Raw genomic sequence first — 20,484 nt, 5'->3', positions numbered from 1 at the left:
ATCTATTTTGTATGTACACAGCAGTGTTAGTTGCTTCTGCCCAAAGGTTCAAGTTTAGATTTTGATCTAGTATCATGGCTTTGGCAGCTTCTACTATGGTCCTATTTTTCCTTTCAGCTACTCCATTTTGTTGTGGATTATAAGGTATTGTCAACTCCCTCTTAATCCCAGAATTTCTACAAAAGTCTTTAAATAGTCCTGATGTGTATTCCCCCCCATTGTCAGTTCTTAAGGTTTTAATTTTGTTTTCAGAGAGATTTTCTGTTAATGTTTTAAACTCTTTGAACCTACTTAGGATCTCTTCTGATTCTTTACATTTCAAAAAGTAAATCCACGTCTTCCTAGAGTAGTCATCAACAAAAATTACATAGTACAAAAATCCCCCTAGCGAGGGTACGGACATAGGTCCACATACATCAGAATGAATTAACTCCAAAACTATGCTAGTTTTCCTAGTACTATTCTGAAATGCATTTTTGGTATTTTTACCTAAGGCACACCCTTTGCATGCCTTTGAATGATATTGCTTCAACTTAGGTAGACCTGTGACAAGGTTTTCCATGGTTGACAAAGCTCTATAATTCAGATGGCCTAATCTCCTGTGCCATACTTCATTTGCATTAGTTGCTTCATGGATCAATGCTAGATTGGGCTCTGTACATAGCTCATACAAATAGCCTTGTCTTCGACCAATGACCTTAGCGTCTTTGATGGAGGATCTCTTTGGCCAAGCCAACACCTTGTTTTCCATGAAGGTCACTCTGTATCCTTGATCTTCTAGTGCTGATATGGAGATTAGATTTCTTTTGATGCCTGGAACATATAGTACTTCTTCAAGTCGTAGTGACATGCCTGTCTTCAGTTTGATGGTGCAGGTTCCAATTCCTCTGACTGGATGTGAAGAATCGTCTCCAATGGTTACTTCCTCATCATCTTTCTCTATCATGGAGTCTAGTATTTCTCTAAAGCCGGTGATGTGTCTGGATGAACCACTGTCGATCACCCATGAGTTAGATTTGTTTGAAGTATGGCTTGTAAGTGCTGAGTAGAGGACATAGTTCTCGGAGTCATTTTCTGGTTGTGCACTTTCAGTTTGGACATATGAATCAACTTTGTTTTCTCTTAAAATCATTTTGATTCTAAACTTCCAAGCCGAAAAATCTTCGCTACCTCCGAGTCTATTTTCGAATCTGATAGCGTTGGCCATTATGGAAATGTGATGTAGTTTGTAACTTAGTCCTTGAATTTTATCAAAATTGAATAGCCTAAGGTTCGATTACCTTGGCTCTGATACCATGTAGAGTTATTTCAATTTTAATTGAAGAACAAGTTATGAACTATGAATGCTATATATGGATATGAGGAATTATGTCAATATCTAATAAATCTGATTTTTATCTGCAGGTCTGAAGGAGAGAGATCATTTAATATTTTCTATGTCTTCTCCAAATGAATTCAATTGGCATATATATCATTTAGGCAACCGGTCAATTGGTGTATTGACCGGTCATGCCTTTTAGGCATGACCGATCAATGCACCCATTGATCGGTGCCTTTACAATTATACCATTAACACAATGCTGATTATCGGTTCAAAAACCCCCGATAGCATATTGTAATATCATAATATAATGACTGATCTATTTAATGAATCGGTTCAGATAAACATTGATGATTCTAAGTGCACGATGAATATAATCCAACCGGTGCATTTGTTAACCAATGTTTAATGCCAAATGAAGCGGTGTATTCATTAAACCCAATAACAAATATGCTCGATATAATTAAGCCCGATAACAGATGTGAATCGGTGCCAATGTTTATGCATCCGATGGCAAGTATGTATCGGCTAATTTAACCCGATAACTTAATGATAAACAATGTTTGTACAATCCGATAATCATATGTAATATAAATCAGACATGAAGCATGTAGATGAATAACAGAACAAGGAAGGTTAGGAAGATCTTATCTTGCATAAGCTACCATGCATTAACAAGGACAAGACACTGGACAACCCCCAAATCAGACCAGATCCAAACCCATATACAAGCCAAACCGAACCTGAACCATTAACATAGTTTTAATCCCAAAAAGGGGGCATAATAGTTCACCCTTCCCATAACTGCTTAGGCATGACCGATCAATGCACCCATTGATCGGTGCCTTTACAATTATACCATTAACACAATGCTGATTATCGGTTCAAAAACCCCCGATAGAATATTGTAATATCATAATATAATGACTGATCTATTTAATGAATCGGTTCAGATAAACATCGATGATTCTAAGTGCACGATGAATATAATCCAACCGGTGCATTTGTTAACCAATGTTTAATGCCAAATGAAGCGGTGTATTCATTAAACCCAATAACAAATATGCTCGATATAATTAAGCCCGATAACAGATGTGAATCGGTGCCAATGTTTATGCATCCGATGGCAAGTATGTATCGGCTAATTTAACCCGATAACTTAATGATAAACAATGTTTGTACAATCCGATAATCATATGTAATATAAATCAGACATGAAGCATGTAGATGAATAACAGAACAAGGAAGGTTAGGAAGATCTTATCTTGCATAAGCTACCATGCATTAACAAGGACAAGACACTGGACAACCCCCAAATCAGACCAGATCCAAACCCATATACAAGCCAAACCGAACCTGAACCATTAACATAGTTTTAATCCCAAAAAGGGGGCATAATAGTTCACCCTTCCCATAACTGCTTAGGCATGACCGATCAATGCACCCATTGATCGGTGCCTTTACAATTATACCATTAACACAATGCTGATTATCGGTTCAAAAACCCCCGATAGCATATTGTAATATCATAATATAATGACTGATCTATTTAATGAATCGGTTCAGATAAACATCGATGATTCTAAGTGCACGATGAATATAATCCAACCGGTGCATTTGTTAACCAATGTTTAATGCCAAATGAAGCGGTGTATTCATTAAACCCAATAACAAATATGCTCGATATAATTAAGCCCGATAACAGATGTGAATCGGTGCCAATGTTTATGCATCCGATGGCAAGTATGTATCGGCTAATTTAACCCGATAACTTAATGATAAACAATGTTTGTACAATCCGATAATCATATGTAATATAAATCAGACATGAAGCATGTAGATGAATAACAGAACAAGGAAGGTTAGGAAGATCTTATCTTGCATAAGCTACCATGCATTAACAAGGACAAGACACTGGACAACCCCCAAATCAGACCAGATCCAAACCCATATACAAGCCAAACCGAACCTGAACCATTAACATAGTTTTAATCCCAAAATGGGGGCATAATAGTTCACCCTTCCCATAACTGCTTGCCCACAAGCAATGATAAATCAAGGGTTACTACCATCTCCATGCCAAGGTGATGAATCATAAAAGTGATGCTCATCAATCCTAGTTCATGCACCTATTGATTGGAATATCTCCTATCCAAACACATCCTACGAACTCAAATGGGATATCTTTTGTTCAAAAGCATCTTGTAAACCTTGATAGTTGATACAATAGCACCATCACACTAACCTCTTAAATCTCATCTATCAAGTGCAAAAACTTGGACCAACATTTTTCTGCTCTATTCACCATGATGTTAGTTGTGATGTCCCCACTTTGAAATAGAATTTATTTATAAATGATAATAATAAAATTAAAACATTAAAAATTAAATTAAAATATAAAATAATATAATTAAATAAGATTAATTAAGTTAATGAAAAGTCAAAAGGTATGAAAGGAAAAGTTGTGACTCCCTCAACAATGAGATATAAAAGGGAGAAGAGAACCTCATTTGAGAGGGGGGATAATTTGGAAATGAGAAGTGCAGATCTGATTTAACTAATAAGTGCAGATCTGATTATAAAAGGTTGTGTCCCTTTCAAAGGGTAGAAATAATGAAGAGTTGCACTCTTTCAAAGGGTGCTAATGGTGAAAGGGTATGTCTCTTGCCAAAGGGCATACATGATGAAGAGGTGTGATCTCTCCCTCAAATTGAGAGATATAAAGGGAAGAAATCAAAAGCATCTAGTGACATCACCATGCATTGGATCAGATCAAAACTAGTATTAAGTTACAGGCAGTAGCATCTTTGTTCTTGGTGGTATGCATGGGGATGTGTTGAATGTGTATGCTTAATATACGAAGCCTGATAATGTTGTTATGCAGAATTTAATAGAATACTAATATAGACTGCAATATGTATGACAGTCATACTTAATTTCATATATATTTATTATACATGAGAAATTAGTATACTTATAGTTTCATTCATGTTATTACTATCAGTATTTAAGAAGATGGGAATAAGATGTTCCAAAGAGGGGTAGTCTAAATCCAAGCAATAGGTTAAGTCCCAAGATAGGGTGGGGATCAGCGACCCATAAGCCTTGAGGGTATAGACCCAAGATAGGTAAGGGCTTGGATCTGTAAACTTTGAGGGAACCTATTGTATTTGGTCTCTAAGCGCTTTGGTAACATACATAGACCCTTCTCCCTTAAAACTGAAGTAGTAGCAGGGTCCGATATCTATATTAAGAACCATGAATAATGAAATTAATCATTTAATGAGGAAAATAAATAAGAACTTGTTAATAACTAATTGAAGAATATCAATCAATTTTAGTATATTGAAATAGATCAAGTAGGGGACATTACATTAGTCAACAAACCACCATTTTCTTGTTTTCCCTTTTGGTTATTCCCATGCAATGGAGAATCTATAACACTTGAGCTTCATGATCCAACTTGTAAGTTCTTATGGCTTCTTCTAAGAGATTTAAATGTATACCTTCCAAATTAGAATAAAAATCACATTGTGTAAGGGCTGCAAACAGTTAGAACAGTCACAATTCACCTTAAATCATACCAATCAGGTACCATGAAGGCTGCAATGATGATTCCCTTCAGCTAAAAACTTTCTTCAACTTCTTCCATCCAGGATATTTCCTTATATTGGGCCAACTTGAAGCTGTTCACAATTGATGACAGTTGTTCTGGCAACCTGATAATGATATAACAGCAGCAAAATCGATTTCCCCTTGAAAAAATTGAAGGTTTGATTCAACTTTGAACAATGTAAATACTGAAAATGCTCCTTTAGACTGTAAACCTTGCCTTCTTATGATTGGAAATCTTTGCAAAACCAATTGTGTAAATGCCATTTAAATTATGTGGGAGCTTGTAATGACTATGACAGCAGCACTAAGGCTAAAAATCTGGTACATAGCTGTCCTGAGTGTGTCCCCTCCATCCCTTGGTTGTAGAATATCATCACCAATTGCTTGCCGCTCACCTTATGGGTGAATCTTTGCACAAATTTCCAATTTTGATGCTACCTCACCATGCTCATGCTGCACCACTCTGATATTTATGTAAACTTCTGCAAGGTCACCTTGTGATGCCCATGATGACCTTAATAAGATTGCCTTGACACACAACTCCCTTTCCCTTGAACTTCCCTTTTATGATGGACCTCTCAACAAGTGAAACCTCTTGCATACAACATTAAAAAAAAAATCTTGATACCATTGCTGTAACACTGCATTCTCTTGCTCAAAATCAGAATTGTAGTGACCGGAAGCCATCTTGCACTAGCTGCAAACACCTCAACAATGATAATGGGTGGGAGATACTTCCACCATGTGATAAAAACTCCTTTGGAGGTACAAATAGAATTGAGGATAGCTGGGAGTGTTGAGAACAGCTGTTCTAAGATTGGAAACAGCACTCATAGTGACCCGTGGTTCATGGTTCTTGATACCAAAATTCCTACCAAGTCACCTGGGTTACTCTTAATAAGAGATTCCCATTTTACTAATATCTCATTTTGTGGCCACTTTAAAGTGTAATGTCAAGCATATCCAATATAGGCCAAACATTATCATAGTGAAGTGTCTTACCTAAGAGATTCCCATTTTACTAATATCTCATTTTGTGGCCACTTTAAAGTGTAATGTCAAGCATATCCAATATAGGCCAAACATTATCATAGTGAAGTGTCTTACCTAAGGATAGATCTTTGGTAGTTTCTGTGTATTGAGGAGCTCGAGCTACTAATTCCCTTTGAAAATTTACCTACATTAGTTTTGATATATGTCAGGCCCTTGGCCATATAGAAATAAACCCAGGCGCTCAATTTAAAAGAAAAATAATAGTATTCCTGAAAAGGGCTGACTCAAGTTAAGTCCATGATTAGAGTTGACCTAGGTTAAGGCATTAATATTAAGCAAATGGATGAAGAAGGCCAACCAAGACAAAGGGAAATTAATTAATAAAGGGAGGAAACAATTCAACAAGGGAGTCGGCTAAGGAGAGGGGCAGCAATTCCCAAATGGCATATAAATGAAATTAATCAAAAAGTTGAAGCAGCGCCCAGCTTTGAAAAGGTGTAACCCTTGCCATAGGAAAGGGGTGTTATGAAAAGGTATGACTCTCTCCAAATGGGAGATATTAAAGAGAAGAACAGTTCATCCAAGAAGGCATGGAATAAGAAAGAAGAGATAACAAAATTAAGTAATCTGATCTGGATTAAGAGCAGAAATAAATATCCAATAGCAACAAATAGATTAAGGATAATTTACATGAATAAAGTTAACTTATAGGTGTGCCTATATGTGTTCATGATATAAATAATATTTGCAGCAATCATTGAATATAGTGTGTAATCTAAATGTTTCTCTCGATTATATATAATAAAGAATTCATTTAATAACATATTTGAATTTAGAGAAACGGATTGCAAATAGGAAGTACGGCCAGCCTTCCAAGTTCATGAGAGCCAAGTACGCCACCCTGAGATGAAGATTATGGTCATGGGCCAAGGGGCTTAGTGTGCCCTTGGGCTTGAGATCCCATCAAGTATGCCACCCAGAGATAAATGTTATGCTCGTGGACCAAGGGGTTTAGTGTGCCCTTGGGCTTGAGATCCCATCAAGTACGCCACCCCGAGATAAATGTTATGCTCCTGGACCAAGGGGTTTAGTGTGCCCTTGGGCTTGAGATCCCATGAAGTACGCCACCTTGAGATAAATGTTATGCTCATGGGCCAAGGGGCTTAGCGTGCCCTTAGGCTTGAGGTCCCATCAAGTACACCACCCCAAGATGGAATGGACAGCCAGCCTTCCATGCTCATGGGCCAAGAGTGGAATGGAAGACCGGCCTTCCATGCTCTGGGCTTGAACAAGGAGGACAGCCAGCCTCCAAGGTGAACTAAGGGATGGAAGGGCGGCCCACCTTCCATGCTCTCGCAATACAAGGGTGACCAACCTTGAGACTGCAATTTACAGACGTTTCAACAAATTCCTAATAAGGCTATTATGGGACTCCCCATTGGAATAGCTAATGCCTTAGTGAGATTTTTAATATGAGAATGTTTATATGATTTCATGATGTATAGATGTTATCTTGATTTATTGTCAATTTCCAAGGGACTAATCTTGTGTGCGGGACCTAAACCGGAATTTAGCTTGTTAAAAACATTTCAATTGGTAAATTTATACTCTTGACTGTATTACATTTCCAATTTCTAGTTGGAATTGTGATTTTAGGGTGACATATAAGAATATCCCCAAAGGGGAAATTACACTATAGCCATGCTAGGGGCTCCATTCAATATACCTTGGTGTGTTACCTCCTTCCCATCCACCCTAAACTTAAGCTCAAATGTTTGATAGTTTTGAGTAAATTCCTCAAGTGAGTGCCACCATTGCATAGTTGAGACCATGTCTACTTCTATCCCAAGAACATATAAGTCATCATTGACTTGATGCCTTCCGAAGGATAAGTCAAGTTGTTGTATTTGCTTCTTGCAAGAAACGATATGGCAACTTACAACCATGACATTAAAACCCCCAAATCCTTATGTATCTAACACTTTCCTAGAAACTAAATTTGCATCTATGAAGCTATGATTAGCCCCACTATTAGTCAATACTAAAACATTGTGCCCATGCACAACACCATGTACTCGAAAGGGATGATAATTGGGCACTCTCGAACAAGCAGCAAGGGTGCCTTCAAAAAATTCTCTTTCTCCCTCATCTTCATGCTCTACTCATCAGCTACATGCTTGGGCTTTGGTTCCTCTATCTCCTCATCTAAAATTACCTCTATGTGGTGTATTTGCCCCTTTCTTAAGCATCTATGTCCTAGCTCCCATGGCTTTTTGCAATAAAACACAACTTCTTCCTTTGAAGCTCATTCTTACACTCTTCCACTTTGCTTGGTTTAGAAGGTAGTGTCTTTGGTGGAGTGAAACTCTTTTGAGAAGGGTTTCTTATGTTGCTTCATCAGTGGAATCTTGGAGTAAAATTTGTTCTTAGCCATTGAATCCTCCAAGTTCAAAGCACTATTGATAGCATCCTACATTGATATTGGATCAAATGTGTTAACCAAACACCTAAGTGGTTCAAATATTCCCTCTAAAAATAAAACAATGATCTTTCGCTCTATCACATTTAGAATTTTGATACTTGCTGAAATTCTGCAACATAATCCTCCATTGTACCATATTGCTTCAGTTGTACCAACTCTCTAAAACAAACCTCTAAATCCCTTCTGTCAAATCTTTCTATCAATCTCTAGTTGAAATCCTCTAAGGTGGTAATAGAGGCTAGTGCTATGCCCTCGAGTAACCATGCAATGGTATCACCACTCATGAGTTATACCCTCTAAATGGAGAGTAACAAACTCGATTGCCTCCACCTCATACGTAGGATTCAATAAAAAGGATTGACTCCCCTAGTCTTGAAGAGATTTATGAGAGATTTGACAGCATGCTTGGGAAAATGAAGCAATCAATTTTTAATAGGAATCTTAATTTGAGATTATCTAAGCAACATAGTAAGCACACTCTGCTGTAGTGGTGGAACACTGTGAACACCCTGCTTCATATGGCAGTCTTTGCTCTATTTCAAAAGTGGTATGCACCAAAGGTCGGTAGGTTGCTTCCTTGTGATGACGGAGAGATGAAAGAAGGGTTAATGAAAGCCATTCAAAAGATGTATTCAATTGAGGAGTCAAGTATAGTTCACACAAAATGGCTTGCCTTTACTAATCTTTATGGTCCAACATTCAACAAACTAGAGGCAAAAAATAGATAGAGCAAAATTAGTTCAAACTAATCCTATTGGATGGTGGGCATGGCACAAGAAAGATACACCAAAGTTGAAGACACTCATTCTTTGCCTCCTGTCACGGGTTGCTAGTTCCTCTGTTGCAAAGAGGAATTGGTCTACATATAGCTTCATTCACTCTATCAAGATGAATAGGCTGGACAGATATATTGGTGGTCATGCACGATGATTTGCAACTTCATCAAAGTATCAACATACTCCAGCTTTTTATGCTTGTGGTAACAAACCATTTTGTTATTTTTGAAATGTCTATCGCTCAGAACTCTCGCCTGAATGCCTCTGGCCATTGCTCCCCTGGTCGTCTGGAGGCCTCCCTCGCTCTAATGGCAATGGTCCGCCTGCGGCTAATGCTCATGTGGATCGTGATGCTCTTGTTGCGACGCGGCTGGATGCCCCTGCTGTGGATGGTGGTTTTGCTTCGGGAGTTTCCGGAGTGGCTTGCTCCGCTTTTGGGGCTTCTAGGGGTTCTTATGCAGATCGTCTGGCTTCTGGAGGGGGTAAGGGACCTGCTTATGCTAACTCTAAGCCTTTTCCTGTTTGTCAGTCTATTGTTGTTAATCTGGAAGAAGAGACAGTTAATGTGATTGATTAGATTGCCTCTGATCTTTCTTCTCTTGTGGTTATATGCCGGTTTAGGGGGTTTTGGCCAAGTCTTCCGGGACTCCATGAATGGGTCTCTAAGCACTGGGAACCCCTCATTTCGGATTCGGTTCAGATTTTCCCTCTAGCCAAAGGTTTTTTTATTGCTAAGTTTGAAAAACTGGTGGATAGAAAGATTATTCTATGTGAACATTTTTTTACTTGGGAGAATCGCTTCTCGTTGATGATTAAACCCTGGCACGAGGATTTCAACACTTCATCTGAATCCTTCTGTAAAATGCCAATTTGGGTTAGACTCCCCAACCTCCCACTTCATTTTTGGGTGGACCAGTGCCTTGAGGAAGTGGGTGAGGCTTTGGGAGATTTTCTTAAGGTGGATGTGGAGTCCTTTGATATCCTTCATTCTACCTACGCACGTATTTTGGTAGATATTGATGCTTCTAAGGGGCTGCCAGCTGAGATCAAACTTTCGAATCCCAAGGTTTTCTGGATTCAATCTTTGGATTATGAAGGGATTCCCTTCAGATGTAGAAGATGCTTCAAGACTGGGCATGTCGCGGCTAAATGTGATTTAGAGAGAGTTAAAGTGAAGAAGCCCTCTTCATGGTGGAAAGGTGCCTCTTCTCAACATTATACAGTATTCAAGAGCTCTTCTCAGACGGTTGGACAAGATTTTCCCATTTATGACTCTAAAGTGCATGTAGTAGATTCTGCTGGATTTTCCCCCAAGGTCCCTGTTGATAGTGTTGTCCCTTCAGCTGACGTCTCAAATGGTGTTCCTACTTCGGTTCCTTCTGAGCCAACCGGTCGTTCTGCTTTGTCTGTTGGAGCTACCCCTGCGGCTGGATGTGATTAGATTCTTGTGGGTACGTCTGCTGGTGCTGCCCCTTTGCCTGCTTTTGCTTCTATAGCTTCTGCTGGAGCTGTCTCACTATCTGTCTCGTCTTCCAGTGATGTGCCTAGCCATGGCTCTGCTGGTCCTACTAGCTTTTCGAGGTCTGCCGGTATCTCCTTGGATGCTGGGTTTCCTGGGTTGGATTCGCTGGTTTGGCAAGCTGAGGCTGCTAAGGTTGAAGAAGGCTGGATTTCGGTCAAAAGCAAACATTCTAAAAGGTCTTTGCCTTCTTTTGATATGACCCTTAGATCCCAAAAGAAGGGATCCAAAGGGAAATCCTAATGTTGGTTGGTTGCTCCTGGTTGGGGGTACCTGTTGTTCAAACTGCCTGTAGACTTTCCATGCATATGTTCTTATTTGTCAGGCAGCTTTTCTTTTTGGAGGGGTCCGTCTGCTTAGATTCCCTTTTCTTGGCTTTGATCCGTCTCGTCTTTGTTCCGCTTTGTTTTGTAGATAATCCTGAATATTTTTAGTTATGGGTTTCAGGTCCCCCCTATTAAACCTGCTTTGTACAGGGTTTCAGGTCCCTTAAAAACCTGTTTTTAACTTAATCAAAAACATACTCCAGCTTTATGGTGGTATGTCAATCCAAAAGACACCACCTTGATTGATGAGGAGGAGACACAAGGGAGATTGGTTAGAATTCAATTAGATGAGACAGTTCCTCATAGTGGCAATGACTCAAATTCTAACTCCAATTTTGATGCAATGTTGGCAGATGCTGATTAGGGGCATACTTTCTATCACTATGCTTTTATGACTGTCATTTTGACATTTATAGTTCAAGCTTGCAGCCTTTGGGCATCTTGTTGTGTTACTATTTTGTAATTTTATATCATATGCACATTGCAATAAATTATGGAAGCAATTAAATTTTATGTTTTGACATTTAATATTTATTAAAATTAATTCATTTCTCTCATGTAAACTCTAATGTTGTATTAACAATTTTATAATGTATATGTCAATATGATGAATGCCTTATCAATGTTATCATCTGAATATTTGAAATTTTTCAATATTTAAAAAAAAAATTCCTATTTTTTATATAGTCATCTTCTTTGCCGTCCCTGCAATCCCCAAAAATGGCCTCAAAAAAATCCATCCTGGAAACACCCCCCCCCATCCCCTGACATCCCTGTCTTGAAAACTGGGTGAAACATAGATTTTGAATGCTTGCAGGCAGAAATCTACAAGCAGATCAGTCAGTTCCTTGGAGGCAAAAACCCTCGGGACAATTCGTAGTGCAGACTTCAGCGGAACGTGCACATCCTAAGCAGGCTTATCAGAGCATCACTTTGTACACAGCAGAACCTTATCAAGATCCTCAAGGAACCAATATCAGATCAGCATGGGAATGGAAGCCCTCAAGGAAGACGTAAAGATTCAGGAATATGTCCCAGACTAGTATGTTCAGATTTGTTAGTTGTATCGGATAGGTAGATTTCAAGTTGTATGCATGCACGTGTTTGAATATAATATTAAAAATACAAAAATATTTTTTGCTGTAGTATTTCTGGGTTTGTTTTGATGTGTATTTTATTTTCATGTGCTTAAAGAAAGCAATCCACACTAGGATAATTTAATTTGACTCTACAATGAAACCCTCTTTGCAATCCCTCAAGAGAATTGTTTTCATTTCCATTGAATTTGTTTAAATTTCATGCTCCTTAATTTTAACCCTGTAACCGAGCTCAACGGTAAACTCGAACTTCCCAATTTATCTATGCCCACAATACAGTCATCCAAAGGGTGTGAAGCAAACTTTTTTTTCTTCTAATGCGCCAGTAAAACATGACATAAGTTCAAAGCCCTCAATGTAACCCTCGAGGGTACACTATTAAGTCGCAAACAAACAAAAAAAGGGGTAGTTTCAGAATTAACCAGACTTTAGAAGGTAAATTTAATCGTGGCAATGATTCACCCCATAAAATTTAATCTTTTAAAGAAAATAATCAAATGCATAAAGCGGAAGACGAAAAATTAATTAGTTTACCTGTGAGACTACGTATCATCGTCTGAAGGGGGCTTTTTAGGCTTGCGGTAATTTTCCTCAATTTGCTTCGCCATTAAAAGACCAGTATTGATGACCTTCTGTATGTTCGGTACGTTGTAATTCTGCGCCACATACACCCCAGCTACTGTGCCAACTATGAAGGCAAAACTACTCCGAATTATGCCCATCGCAGCTGCAAACAAAACCCACCTTAAATCCTCCTCACTCTCTTCCAAAATCTAGTCAATTTCAAGACTGAATTGAAAGAATTCGAAATCCGGAAATAATGAAAAAAATAGAAAATGTTAATAAAAACACGAAGAGGGAGAATTTAGTGCGAGAAAAGAGGAATTTTGTAGAACAATTTCTCTTGCATGAGAGGTTATCAACTAGTGGAAGGAGCTGCAATGATTGGGCTGATAGAAAATTAAAAATATTATTTTTATTAATAAATTTTTGTACATGAAGTAATTTTATAGTTAATAATTAATAATTTTTTGTACATTTATTAATTTTATAGTTAATTATATGAATATTTTGAAATCATTTTAATTTTGTATTTTAAAAGGTTGCATTCAAGCTTGTGTATTTGAAATTGTTATGGTAGTTCTTTTTTTTTTTTATGGTCAATCTGGAGGCATTGTATAAAATAAGTCAAGCCATATTGGTCTCTATATATGTGAAAGTGAACAAACATAATGCAACTTATGAGAGAATTTATAGAGTTAAGTGAAATCAATTTTTATGATAGGGAGGACAAGTTCTTAGACATGTTTTCGATAATTTTACAAGATCACGAATCACTATCATCTATATTACAAGTTGAATTGAAATAAAATTATATAATCTTTGTAATACAATTAAATTATTATTTTTCACTCTCTTTCATTTTGTTCGTGTTTTTCTTAGCAATGTAAATAAAAGTTGGAGGTCAATTATATTTTTGGAAAGGATAAAATTATTAACTTTTAAAAGGTGCAATGTAGTCAGTGCGGGAGGCTGTTGAAACTATAGTTTTTTGCGACAATGGCGAGGAAAATTTGGGCACCAATCTCCTTAGCGTAGGCATGATTTGGTCCCTTGGCTCATGGCACCTTTCCTTCCTCCAATTGATACTTCAAAACCTTTGCAGATGATTCGCAAGATCCTCAAATGCTACCCCCACATGCTGGTTTGGGTAAAGTTTTGTCATGGTGTAGGAATGTGCAATCACAGTGGTGAGTTTTTTCCTCCTTCCAGGGTTAAGTTTGGCACGAGTGGTGTAGGGCCTTTTTGAGGGTTGGGTGTAAATTTTTCAATGGAGGATGTGTATTTTGATGCCCCAAAAGGGGTCTTGACACCCTCAAAGTCTCATGTGTTGTTGCTAACTGCTTAATTCCCTTTGAAAGTGGAGTTAGGAAAAGATATTTTGCTTGAGGTTTCTGAAAATGAGGCCTTCTTTGCTAAGAAAGGCCTAATTGAGAGGTTCAAAGGGTTTTGACTAAGTCTCTTTGAATTTCATCAATGGATCTCAGACATATGGAGGCCTATTCTAGAGGGTGATATTCAAATTTATCTTTGTGCGCATGGGTTCTTTGTGGTTGTCTTTGATGATATTAGGGATTGGTGTATGGTTCTCTATGATTATAGGTGAGATTTCAATGAACACCTTCTTATGCTAAAACCTTGGCAACCCTCCTTTGATCCAGCTTTTGAATCTTTCTTGGCAATTCCTATCTAGGTAAGACTCTTGAATCTTCCACTTTAGTTTTAGTTTGACTCCTATTTTGAAGCAATTGGCAATTCTTTGGGGAAATTTTTGGAGGTGGACAAGGGGTCCTCAAATTATTTGCATACAAGCTACGCTTACCTTTTGGTTTAAATTGATATTACCAAAGATCTCCTTGCGAAGCTCTCCCTGAACACAACAAGTAAATGTTGGAATTAGATTGTAGATGAAGGCATTCCCTTTCGTTGTTGTAGATATTATAGTGTTGTTCATTTAGCTGCCCATTGTTCCAAATGCAGGAACGATATCTAGGCTACCTAGAGAAGGGATGTCTCTCCCCACCATTATATAGTGGAGAAGGAGAAAAAGAAGATGCATGTTAGGAGGAGAATGCTATTGCTACTAGTTTAACTAACAAGGTTGGCTCTCAGAAGACTCCTTTGAAGAGTAGGGTGGATCCATCAACCCCATCGAAGATTACCTCACTGAGCGATTATGTTGGGTCTCCATCTGTTGGAACAGACAACGAAAAGGTTGTTGAGGCTCCTTCCCTATTGATGGAGTTAGGAAGGAATTTAGTGTGTTTTTCTGAGTGCCCAGGTGGGGTCTCCCCAAAAGAATTGAGGAATGGAGATAGTCCTCGAGAAAATTGGACATTAGTGTAACGAAAAAAGAAGAAAATGAGACCCTATTCAATATGCTTCTTGGCTCTCATGCTAAATCTAGTGCAAAATCTTAGTATTGCTATTTACATTGTAGCCCAATACTCTATTGCTTTGTATATGCACAAGTGCTATGGAAAGAATAGGTTGGGGTATATGTTTTCTCCTCTTTTCGGCCAAGTGCCTTTTAGAGATAGGTGTAGATGTTAATGTTGGATGTTAAGCATTTTCAAGTAGAAAGTTTTGTCAAAAGGACATTTTGGACTCCTAGTGAATGCTCTTGCATGAATATGTAAAAGCTTTTTGAATTACTACATGGGTGATGCCCCTTAGCAGTTATTTAAAGATATAAAAAATGGTAAATAAAAATTGGACTTTGAATTCTTTAGAGAAATAGTTAAATATGACCGTAAAAATTATATGAACTAATATTATACGATATGTATATAGAAAATGTATATAATCTAATTTATAAGAAATATGGTTATTGATTTGAATAAGGAATCTTTTACTTAAATCAACTAATATAGTTGTAGAATATATTTAATTTAGTTTATTGGGAGACTAGACAATAGACTAGCCACAAGATTACAAAGGGAAGGCAACACATGTGTAGGTAAAAGATAATGCCTATAATTTGGAGAATCAAATCAAATCAAATATCATCATATATTCACCTCATTTAATATTCTACTCATTTAATATTCTATTGTGATTCTTATCAACTAACCAATTTATTTTCATTAAAGGCATTTTTCTAATATATGTTATTTTAACAATGGAATTCCCTTCCCATTCATAATTTGGAGATGTATTGATCTTGACATGGTACGACTATGCATCTAGTTATGCATAAGTTGTGGTTGTATTTTTCCCCTGAGTGATTATTCTATGTGTTGCTTGAACGTGTTTGTGTGGGGGAAAAAGTGACACTAAGCAAACATGCCCTAATCTCACTTTCAATCACACACTTGTGGAATACGAAAGAGCCTAGAGGTATCACACAATTGCCTACTTCTTTTTGTGGAAGAGAGAGCCACGGGCTACCTATTAGGATTTCTATTCCTTTGTTGTAATTGAAAGATAAAATGATGCCAGTTCAATCCCTAACCCCAAAGTGCAAGTATGAACTAATAACAAGATTGCAGAATTGAACTTAAACAATGGAAAGCTGTAAACACAAGGACAAGACAAGAATGTAAATGCATACCTGGTGCTAAAATCTGAGTGAAAATGTTCAGGACGGGGGCGCGGGCGCCACTGTCCTGATTCTGCCCCTGAAACTGCTCCTGAAACTGTTGTTTTGCAACCTGAAAAGCTGTCAAAAATGCTGAAACTTGCTGTCTGACAGAGGGACCAGGGCGCCCAGTGCGCCTGTCCTGGTAGGACCAGGGCACCCCATGCCCCTGTCCTAGTCTTTTGCTCTGAAATTTGGTGTGTTGTTCAATCTCCGTCTGCCTCTTCCGAATCTGCAACTTGCGACGTCGTCCGAATCCCGAAATCTGCACTTATATCTGAAAAGGTGTTTTGGGCGGCTATATAGGGTTTTGCCTTAGTCAAACCCCCGCTTTGGTGATTTCCACCTCCACGAATAGCCAAGTTGTATTGTAAAAGTAATGTGTGTGCACACCTTGTGTGTGTGCAAGATCCTAAAATGCAAGTAAGCAAACTAGAGCAACCTAAAAAGTAAACCCTAATTGCTTGTAAATGATAATGTAAATGCTCCAAATCAAGATGCAAAGTGATCTAAAGCATGAATACAAATGATATAATGAGGCTTATGCAAAGACATGAAAACAACATGAAATCATACCCAACCCCAAGGGAGGGGTACAAGCCAATCTTCAGTCGGTAATCCCCTATTGCTCTTCAATGTCTTCAAAGCCCTAAATGGATGAATGAAATTGATGAATGCTTGATGGATGGATCTTGAATGTTGTTGAAGTCTTCAAAGATCTTCTCTTTCACTGCATAGAAAGTCCCTGAAACCAAAAATCGGATCCTTTCAAATGAAGAAAGAGAGCTCTTATATATGAAACCCTAGGTCTTAATTTCAAGTTTTGGCCGACCTAGAGATTGAATCTCCCGCCAATTTCTTGGGGTTAAGCTTTATTTTATGATTGGATTGCGCTCCTAAAATTTCGGGAAAAATGTCCGGGACCATGTGCACGTCGGGCGCCATGGTCTCGACAACTTTTCACCAAATTTTCAGGGCCGTCGGATATGATGATTTTAGAGCGAATCCTGAAGTTACAGCTGATTTTGAGATGTTTTGACCCCCGAAATCAAGCCCCCAAGTTCAAAATAGGACCTAATTAGGGTTTTTGATTAAATGATGTATTGGAGGAATAAAATGAAAGGGGCACACTTTAATGAAAAGGGCCCAACTTTATGATGTGGGAGATGATAAAATAGAACCTTAGACCTAATTAATTTAATTAATTAAGTGCTAAAGGGGAAATGCAATGCAAAATGCAAAATGCGCCAAGGCGGGTGCTAAACTAGGTGTGAAATTGTACCACCCTAGCAAGTGCGTACAATTTACGACGCTATAGTGTTTATGAAGCCTTCATGACTTATGGTGTGTATAGACCACATGCATGTTCAAGATGAGGATCTTTTAAAATGTTAGTCGTTGTAGACACCTAAAAGTTGCACAATGAATGAAGTGAATTTTATTCATTTAATTATCCCTAATTCTTCCAGTTAATTAAATTAAGATTTAATTAATATCCCTATTCTTCTAATTAGCCTATTAATCAAATTAAATATTTGATTAAATCCATTTCCTCTAGCCTAACCTATTAATTAAACTAAGGTTTGATTAAGTTCCCTTATCCATTTAATTGAATAAATCATATTTATTTAATTAAAATCCCATTTTCCCCTTTTTGAATAAATTCACATTTAATTAAAATCCCTTTTGCATTTAAATAAATCAAAATTTATTTAAAAATTCCCCCACTTGCAAAATCCTACAAATGCAAGTCGCATCCCCTTTTTGGCTAAATTAAATCATTTTAATTTACCAAAATTACCTATTTTCCCTCACCCACTTGCAAAATCCTACATTCCCCTAATCATTCTTCTAGAAGCCTTCTAATCCTATCCTAATCATGTCCTATTCTCCTAATCATGTCCCATCCCTAAGATTGGGGGAGTCACTTCCCCAAATTTGGAAGAAATTCTTCAAAATGCATTTAAGACTTTATCTATTTCAACAAGTTAACTTGTTGAGTCTTCCAAACATGTAAGGGTCTCACATAAACCACTAGTGGTTTTCCTCTTTGGGAAAGTTAGCCTCCAAAGTCTTCAAAAGGAATTTAATGCCTCTTGCAAGCCCACACCCCTTAGCCATGATGGTTGTCCCTTTAACCATATTCCCATGTTGCACAAGAGTTTACCTCTTGGGTAATAGCATGCCTCCCTGGTTAGTGACATTATCCATGATGTCACTCCTTGAGGTTATCCCTGATTGCTTGATTAGCATCTAATGCTTGTTTAGCATCCCCTCAAGCCCTCTCAAGGTGGCATTTGTCAACTTGGGATTCGATTGAATCTCTCCCATGGATTGATAACTTCAATCCTAGCCCTTGTTGAGATTACTCAATCTCAACCATCGATTTCTCTATTTTCCCTATAAATAGAGCCCATTCCTTCTTCAATTCATCAAGTCTTTTGTGCATCAAAATTATAGTCACATTTCAGGTTAAGGAGCTCTCTTTGTCATCACCGAGCATCAACATCATCCTCAAGCATCCATAGCACATAGTTTAGATTCATTTACTTGCATTTTAATCTTCCATCCTAGCTTAATTTCACTTCATTTATAAGTTTTGCATTCTCATCTACATTTAATTAACTCACATAGCATACTTAGCTTTCAATTTGGAATATACTTTGCCTCCTAATCACCTAGCTTGCATCCTTCATCTTCATCTTCATATTCATCTCTTAGCACTCGCTAGAATCCTAGTTGCATCCATTTCGATTCTAGTAGCATTTTTCATATAACTCGTTCTCTAGGTTGTCATCTTGAGGATCAAGTGCTCTTCCAAGTGAGGGCCACCTTGAATCTTAGATATCTTTAGAGATAGAGGACAATGAGGAAATTTTAGAGTTTTTAATCTATTCATGTGTTTTGATTTCTAACATCTAATGAAATGATTCATTTGTGTGTTTGAAGTGTTTTCCCTCTTGCAGGTGGAAGACCACATTTTCGGCATACAGTCATCAATGTTATTTCTTTGAGATAGGTGTATACTATTGTGCCAAGTTCCCTATGAGGACTTCATGTATTCTTCTACGATGATGTTTCATATGATGTATGTGAGATGGTATTATGCCCGATTTTACCATGCTTAATTTAATGGTGTGTGATATATTATGATTATGAACTTACGATGTTGCAAGATATTAATATTTATTTGAAATGATACAATAATGTGATTAGAGAAATTAAATGAAATGAAATCATATATGTAATTGAACCTCGTTGGATAATTTTATGATGCTTTACCTATTATATACATGCACAGGTACACTTGATGTTTGTTAAGTGATTACAAGTATAGGGTATTGACTCTACCTGACTCCATAGATCTAAGAATATCCCAACAATGGTTATATGGGAGATGTCACATTGTCCGTAAATGTTTAGCCCTAACCCATTGTACTCATTTTGAGTAGAGTTTTTTGTTTTTGTGATCAATGTTAATACATACCCCAAATATTGTGATTGTTGATACTCTAAAAACCCTAATCCCTATGTGGACAACCAATAGAGTGTTTTGGTGTTAATTTATATTTTTTTGTAAATTCAAGTGTGAAAATGTGTTTTATGGTTTAAATGGTAGTTTATTATTTGCTTATATGGATTTTAATGAAAATATGAATAATGTAAACAAAATAATATTTTTTAAATGTTTGTTTTGGTCCAAGGGTGAAATTGGTAATTAAAATAGAATTATTTAATTATTTTATTTCAAAAGAATGAAGTGTTTTAGGGGTCAAAAGAAAAAGGGAGTTTATTTTCATACTTAGTCATTTTTGGAAGAAAATTGTGTTGGTATGTGGCAACTAATCATGCTACTGGTTTTAAATATTGGTGACTTTGTCAATCGTGTTTCTCCCTAGATCACTTACAGGGGAGTGTAGGGGGGCAAAGCCCCTCCTATAGGGCACATAAATTGACTATTATTTAATAAAGGAGTTGACTATTATTTTGGTATATGAACCTACCTTTGTAAACTACTAAAAAGGGCTTGATAAATAAGTGGATGTGTAATGTCAAAATTCATTAGATTGAAAATTTTCTCTTCATTGGATAATAGGAAGAAAGTGGACGACTATTTCTCTATGGATATAGCCCACATTAGTTGAACCATGTTAAATATGTGTATTATTTTATATTATTATTTTGACTCTTATTCTTCATTGTATTTAATATTG

At 37.3% G+C, this 20,484-nt stretch overlaps 1 protein-coding gene across 7 annotated transcripts in view; it reads right to left on the bottom strand.

Annotated features, from left to right (window-relative positions):
- LOC131055052 (uncharacterized) overlaps positions 1–13,056 on the bottom strand; it is a 42,418-nt gene extending 29,362 nt beyond the window's left edge. For 5 of the 7 annotated variants that reach the window (XM_057989671.1, XM_057989670.1, XM_057989667.2 and 2 more), the window contains exon 1: positions 12,664–13,056. In XM_057989671.1, the coding sequence (XP_057845654.1) occupies positions 12,672–12,851 (180 nt within the window). In that variant the 5' untranslated portion in view covers positions 12,852–13,056 and the 3' untranslated portion in view covers positions 12,664–12,671. The remainder of the gene's footprint in view (positions 1–12,663) is intronic. The other 2 variants (XM_057989666.2, XM_057989665.2) reach the window with 2 other exon arrangements.
- Between the last annotated feature and the right edge of the window lie 7,428 nt (positions 13,057–20,484).

This window comes from Cryptomeria japonica, chromosome 5 (genome assembly GCF_030272615.1).
Source record: "Cryptomeria japonica chromosome 5, Sugi_1.0, whole genome shotgun sequence".
Taxonomy (NCBI): Eukaryota; Viridiplantae; Streptophyta; class Pinopsida; order Cupressales; family Cupressaceae; genus Cryptomeria; species Cryptomeria japonica.
The sequence above is the reverse complement of the archived record's forward strand: the minus strand, read 5'-3'. Positions and strand labels throughout refer to the sequence as shown.